At 33.4% G+C, this 6,446-nt stretch overlaps 1 protein-coding gene across 1 annotated transcript; it reads left to right on the plus strand.

Moving 5' to 3' along the window:
* Positions 1-2,772: 2,772 nt before the first annotated feature.
* LOC121986602 lies at positions 2,773-3,447 on the plus strand. The gene has a single exon (XM_042540560.1). It carries the CDS (start codon positions 2,773-2,775, stop codon positions 3,445-3,447), a length of 675 nt encoding a protein of 224 aa, XP_042396494.1.
* The last annotated feature ends 2,999 nt before the right edge of the window (positions 3,448-6,446 follow it).

Raw genomic sequence — 6,446 nt, forward strand, 5'->3', positions numbered from 1 at the left:
AGATTTTCAAAATAATTAATGAAATTGTTAGTCCCTTGGCTGTTGGCTAGAGAGAGGGGGATGTGTGAATAGCCTGAAATAAAAATAAAATATTTCTCATCTTTTCAAGCTAAATTAAGAAACACTTGCATAATAAGAAACTTAATTAAAGAAAGAAAGAGGCAGATCGTTTACTTGGTTACAACCAGAGTTATCAAAAGTGCTCTCTTCGCTCGCTTAAGCGCAAAGCGAGGCGAGGCGCAGCCCTTGCGCTTCTGGGAACTTGGAAGCACAACAGGTTTAAGAAGCGCGCGTGTCACTGCGCATCGCGCAGAAGCGCAGCGACCCTAAAAACTTCCTTTTTTGTTTTTAATTTTATTTAAAGCCCTAATCTCTTTAAACCTGTCTCTTCGTCTCCCGCTGCTGTCGTTGCGTCTGCCGCAACTGCAACTAGATGCATTTGTCGTTGCTACTTCTTCACGTGTGCTGCTGCTTCTTCACGCGTCGCCTGCAGGTAAGTTTTCAATTTATGTTACTTAAATTCAGTTTGAAGCATCTTGGGCATTCTGCGATCGCCTTCGGCGGCGTTGGAGGCGTCGCGGGAGGCCTCCGATGCCTCCAGTGGCATCGCGGGAGGGCCCCGACGCCTCCAGCGGCGTCGTGGGAGGGACCCGACTCCTCCAGCGGCGTCGCGGGAGGCCTCCGATGCCGTCGGAGGCTTCTCGTGACGCCGCCGGAGGCTTCCTGTGACGCCTCCGACGACGTCGGTGGCCTCCCGCGACGCCACTTCCTACGGCGTCACGGGCATCGCGATGGCCGTGCCACCGTGGTCGCGACTCGCGTGAAAGGAGAAGAAGTTTGATTTTATTAAATCAAATTTAAGTATATAAACAAAATTAAAAATATTAAAAAATTGATAAAGTTTATTAATCCATATAAATTTAATTTAAAGATATAAAAAATAAATTAAAATTTTAAAAAACTTAATAAAATTGTATTAATTTATATAAATCAGATTTAAATATATAAAAATTATTTAAAATAAAAAATCTAATAAATATTATTAATTCTAATTTCTAAATCAGATTTAATTATTTAAATTTTAAATGTATCAAAAATATTTTAAAAATCTAATAATTTTATTAATTTTAAATTATATTTAATTATTTAATTTTTAAACATATAAAAAAAATATTTAAAAAAAATCTAATAAACTTTATTAATTATAAATCAGATTTAATTATTTAAATATATAAAAAATATATTTAAAATAAAAAATCTAATAAATTCTATTAGTACATATAAATCAGATTTAAACATATAAAATATATATAAAAAATAAAAAATCTAATAAATATTATTAGTACATATACATCACATCTAATCATTTAAATATATAAAAAATATATGTAAAATAAAAAATCTAATAAATTTTATTAATACATATAAATCAGATTTAAATATATAAAAATATATATATTTAAAATTAAAAATTCTAATTAATTCGTATAATTCAGATTTATATTTTAATATTTTTTTTACTGTTTTATATTTATTTACTTATTGATTGTTAATTATTATTGATTGCAGCGCTCTTGACTCTTGATTCTTAAGTTAACCATGTCAAATATAATAATTTCATCCACTCGAAAAGATATTGCTTGGAATTATGCAACATGTTCAGATCCTAAAAATTCAAATGTTGTCAGTTGTATTTTTTGTGGTAAAATAACAAATGGCGAAATTTATCGACACAAGTTACATTTAGTTGGAGGCAATAGAAATGTGAAAGCTTGCCCGAAATGTCCCGAGCATGTTAAAGAAGAAATTAGAGAGTTAATGCAAAAAAAAAAAATAATTTGAAGAATCAAATGGATGAAATTCCTCATTCTGATGATGTTGATAATTTGGAAGATTTGGAAGAAGATGATTACCAAACTAAAGTTAAAGGGAAACAACCAATATTCGATTCAAGCAACCATCCTACGGCCCAAGGTAAAAAGTGTAAACAAACTGGACCTATTAATCTTTATTTTATGAAAGATGTCGATGAAATTGTCAAACAAAGACGTGCAAAAATTAAAGGACAATTTGATGAAAATAAAAAGAAGTTAAGAGATATTGCAGTTGAGAAATTTGCAAGATGGATGTATGATGCTGGAATTCCCTTCAATGCTGTTAAATATGATTCTTTTGAGCCTTGTATTGAAGATATTGGACAATTTGGATTAGGGATGAAACCTCCATCATATCATGAAGTGAGGGTTAAGTATTTGAAAAAGGATTTGACAAATATGAACTCACTTCTCAAATCCCATGAAGAAGATCATGCTAAGTTTGGGTGCACAATCATGGCAGATGGATGGACAGATAAAAAGGGTAGGACTCTTATAAATATTTTAGTGAATGGTCCCAAAGGAAGTGTATTTGTCGAATCAGTTGATGCTTCAGGCTATTCTCACACAACAGACAAAATGTTTGAGTTGCTTTCTAAATTTGTGTATCACATTGGAGAAAAAAAATGTGGTTCAGATTGTAACAGATAATGCAAGCTGCAATGTCAGTGCAGGTAATATTTTAAATTTTTGTTAGCTATTAGCCTGTTACATCCAATTAATAATTGAATTATATTTTTAATTTTTTTGATTAAATGTTTTTGTTTTTTCAGGTCGTCTTTTGGAAAATTGATTTCTGCACTTGTACTGGACTCCCTGTGCAGCTCATTGTTTAGATTTGTTGCTCGAGGATATATTCAAAATTCCTCATCTCAGAAAATTGCATGAACGGGCGTTGATGGTGAATGATTATATTTACAACAGAGCACAAGTATTGAGCATGATGAGAGAGTTTACTGGACAGAGAGACATGGTAAGAACCGCAAAGACACGTTTCACAACCGCTTTTTTGACTTTAAAGCGGTTTCATGTACAACAAGCAAATATGAGAAAGATGTTTACATATGAAAAGTGGGCAAATAGTCGATTTTCCAAAGACGCCGTAGGAAAACATATAGCAGAAGTGATATTGATGCCTTCTTTTTGGAAAAATATGATTTTTGCATTAAAAGTTGATGGTCCATTGGTGAAAGCATTACGGCTGGTAGACAGTGAAAAACGATCTCCTATGGGTTATATTTATGAGGCAATGGACAGGGCCAAAGAAGCTATCGCTGCGTCATTTAACAATAATGAAGAGAAATATCGTAACATTTTTGAATTCATTGACAAAAGATGGAACATTCAACTCCATCGACCTTTGCACGTAGCTGGATATTTCTTGAATCCAGAGTGTTTTTACTCAAACCCTGACATAGAAAATGATACAGAAGTGATGAAGGGTTTGTACAAGTGCATATCTAGATTGGTGAGAGGTGAGGATTTACAAGATAAGATCACGAATCAATTGGAAAAATACAAGAAAGCAGAAGGACTTTTTGGTTTGCCAATGGCTATCGACAAAGAACTTTAAAATCACCAAGTAAATTTATAAATAATATATTGTGCAATATCAATATTGGATGGTAATAAAGTTAATCTTATAATTTATATGTTTTTGTTTTTCAAGCTGATTGGTGGTTTCTTATGGTGCATCAACGCCTGAATTAAAAACATTTGCAATGAAGATTTTAAACCTCACATGCTCTTCTTCAGGCTGTGAACGTAATTGGAGTGTTTTTGAACATGTAAGTTGGATTTTTTTTAATGCATATTAAAATTTATATTATGAACTTAACGTTTTACTTTTAATTTTTTTTTTTGTAGATACATTCTAAGAAAAGAAATAGGTTGTCTCAACAACGATTGAATGATTTGGTATATATCAAGTACAATAGAGCTTTGAGGAGAAGATATGACATGTGAGATAAGATTGATCCTATTACTTTGTTAGAGATAGATGATAGTAATGAATGGTTGTTGGGAAAATTGGATGACAGTGATAATGATTTTGTCTTTGAAGGTGAAGATTTGCGTTGGAGTGATGTAGCACAAGCATCTGGGGTTGGTGAAAGTGCATATGGCTTTCGATCTCGAAATACGTCTTCTTCAAAAGAGACATCATCATCTGCATTAGCAAAAAGAAAGCAGTCTTCAACTCAAACTAGTCTTGTAAATGAAGAAGAAATTAATCTTGATAATGAAACTGAAGAAGAAGATACTGATGGATACAAATCAAGCGATGGAGCTGATGACACAGATTTGGACAATGAAGATGAAGAAGATGATTATTTTGATATTTGATATTTCATGTATCATATTTTCAAAGACTTTTAATTTTCAGTAATCTGCAACTTCATCAAAGAATATTTTGTTTATGGTTATTTGGATTTTCAAAGACATTTTGAAAGTTTTTTAATAGATATAATAGCCCTTTTGTTTATTACATTTTTTTTTCGTAAAGCCCACGCTTTGCCTTGCGCTTTGCACTTTAAGCCCCAAGACCCTTGAGCGCTTTTTTGAGCTTTGCACTTTTGACAACTATGGTTACAACCTATGTGGTTGTTAATCCAATGCAAGTAAAGCTCACTCAAAGTCTCCTTCAGGCAGAGAAGCTTCTTACAGCAGTTGAAGCACTCAATTACAAAGCTAAATAGAAAGAGAATTGATTACAAGTGCTGTTGTTTAGCTTCTGGGATCAGTACTATATTATAACCTTAAGCAGGGCACCTAGAAGGATTCTAGGCACTTGGACATGAATAGAATTTAATATGCGTCACACCGGATCGTGACAATGCATGTTTTGATAAACTTTCTATTTCGGGCCCGGACATTTCTGTTCTAGCTCCCTTGGGGCAAGGTGCCCCGAGGGTGCCCAAGTGATCTAGGCGCCTGGACTAAGTCAACTTCCCTGTTGACTTCTCTGTCCAGGCTTTCTACTTCGGTTCCGCTCGCTTGGGTCTGGGTCTTTCACTGCGGCTCCACTTGCTTGGGTGATTTCTGCCATCCGGAATAGGGCTCACCCGAACCGATTTTCCGACCTTCGAGCAGTCTTTCGCTTTGACTTCTCGTCCCTCGGAACCACCGGGTGCTTCCTTCTCTTCCACAAGTGTACTCTTCCGCAGCACCTCGTCCCTCGAACGCACCGAGCCTGTCGACTCTTTCTCGTACCATCCTTCTCACTAGTTGTGTCTATCGTTCGACTTCCTGTGCTCCTAAGTTCCTGTACACTTAGACACAGGGCATCAAAACACAATATGACCTAACTCTAACTTAGTTGATCACATTAAAACCTCCACGAGATACTTATAATCTCCCCATTTTTTATGTGAACAACACAAGTTTAGTTAGGGTAAAAAGAACACAAATAACTAATAACCAGGTAATAAATTTTGCAATGTGCAAAAATTAAATGAATATCCTCCTTCTAGACTTAACCTCCACTTCTCCTCCTTTGATCACATACAAAATGGGATACTTTGAAATAAGTCCAAAACCAAGTCTAAGGGAAAATACTATTATAACGATTGTCTAGGAAATCATGAAAGTTTAAATTTTGACCAAATCTTAACTTTAATAAGTTATAAACAAATTTTAAAAAAAAAATTGAAAAATATTTTTAATTATTGAAAGATTCTAAAAATTTTAATAGGGGTTGAACAGACATATATAAAGCAGATATAAAATTTTACACAAAAGAGTTAACTTTAGTAGAAAATAAATTCTAAAAAAAACTTAAATTTAAAAACTACCTTTTTGAGTAATTAAAAAATATTTTTAGATTGGGCAAATTAAAAAAATTTATAATAGTTAAATATTTAACAGTTAGTCTATTAAACATTCATTTCAATAATTGATTCAAAGCTATGGCGAGACACTAGACCTTCTTGGATATTGGAACAAAAACCACTTCTAGACAAAGCCTTTTAAAGAAATTAAACATTTAATTTTCTTTCTGCAAATTATAACTTTCAAAAATAATTTTAATTTATTCTAAGCAAGATTTGAGAACCCAATATAGGTTTTTCCTACTAGATTGATCAAGTGTCTTTTAGGAACATATTTTGATAATAACTTTCTAATTTGACTCTTATGGTATCTAAAGTATCAATTTAGTCCTTGATAATATCTAAAATATGAGTATGCAAATTTTTTTTAATTTTTCTATTTGTTCCTTTAAATTAGCATTTTCAATTTATCAAGCTCCTCTTTTAAACAAGATTTTCCTAAGATTCTTTTTATTTCTATGTTTTCTTTTTTTTCAAATTTTCCTTTTTGGTTTTTAATTTACACATTAATTTAGTCATAGATTTAATGCCAAAGTAAAGTTGATCAGGAGGTAAGAGACATACCTCACTTACCATGTCAGATCTGAAGCTTGATTCTCCCCTGCTTCGCTGCATTTATCTGATGTCGCTCCCCCTTCATCAATGCTGACTTCTGAGGAGTTTTATTCTTTGTGACTAGCCATCAGCGCTAGTCCGGTGTATGCTTCTATTTCTAACTCAGATGATGAGCTTTCGTCCCAAGTGC

Source organism: Zingiber officinale, chromosome 5B (genome assembly GCF_018446385.1).
Source record: "Zingiber officinale cultivar Zhangliang chromosome 5B, Zo_v1.1, whole genome shotgun sequence".
Taxonomy (NCBI): Eukaryota; Viridiplantae; Streptophyta; class Magnoliopsida; order Zingiberales; family Zingiberaceae; genus Zingiber; species Zingiber officinale.

Excerpts from the sequence above, each read along its gene's own strand:
- LOC121986602 (XM_042540560.1), top strand. The coding sequence starts at position 2,773 with ATGGTGAATGATTATATTTACAACAGAGCACAAGTATTGAGCATGATG.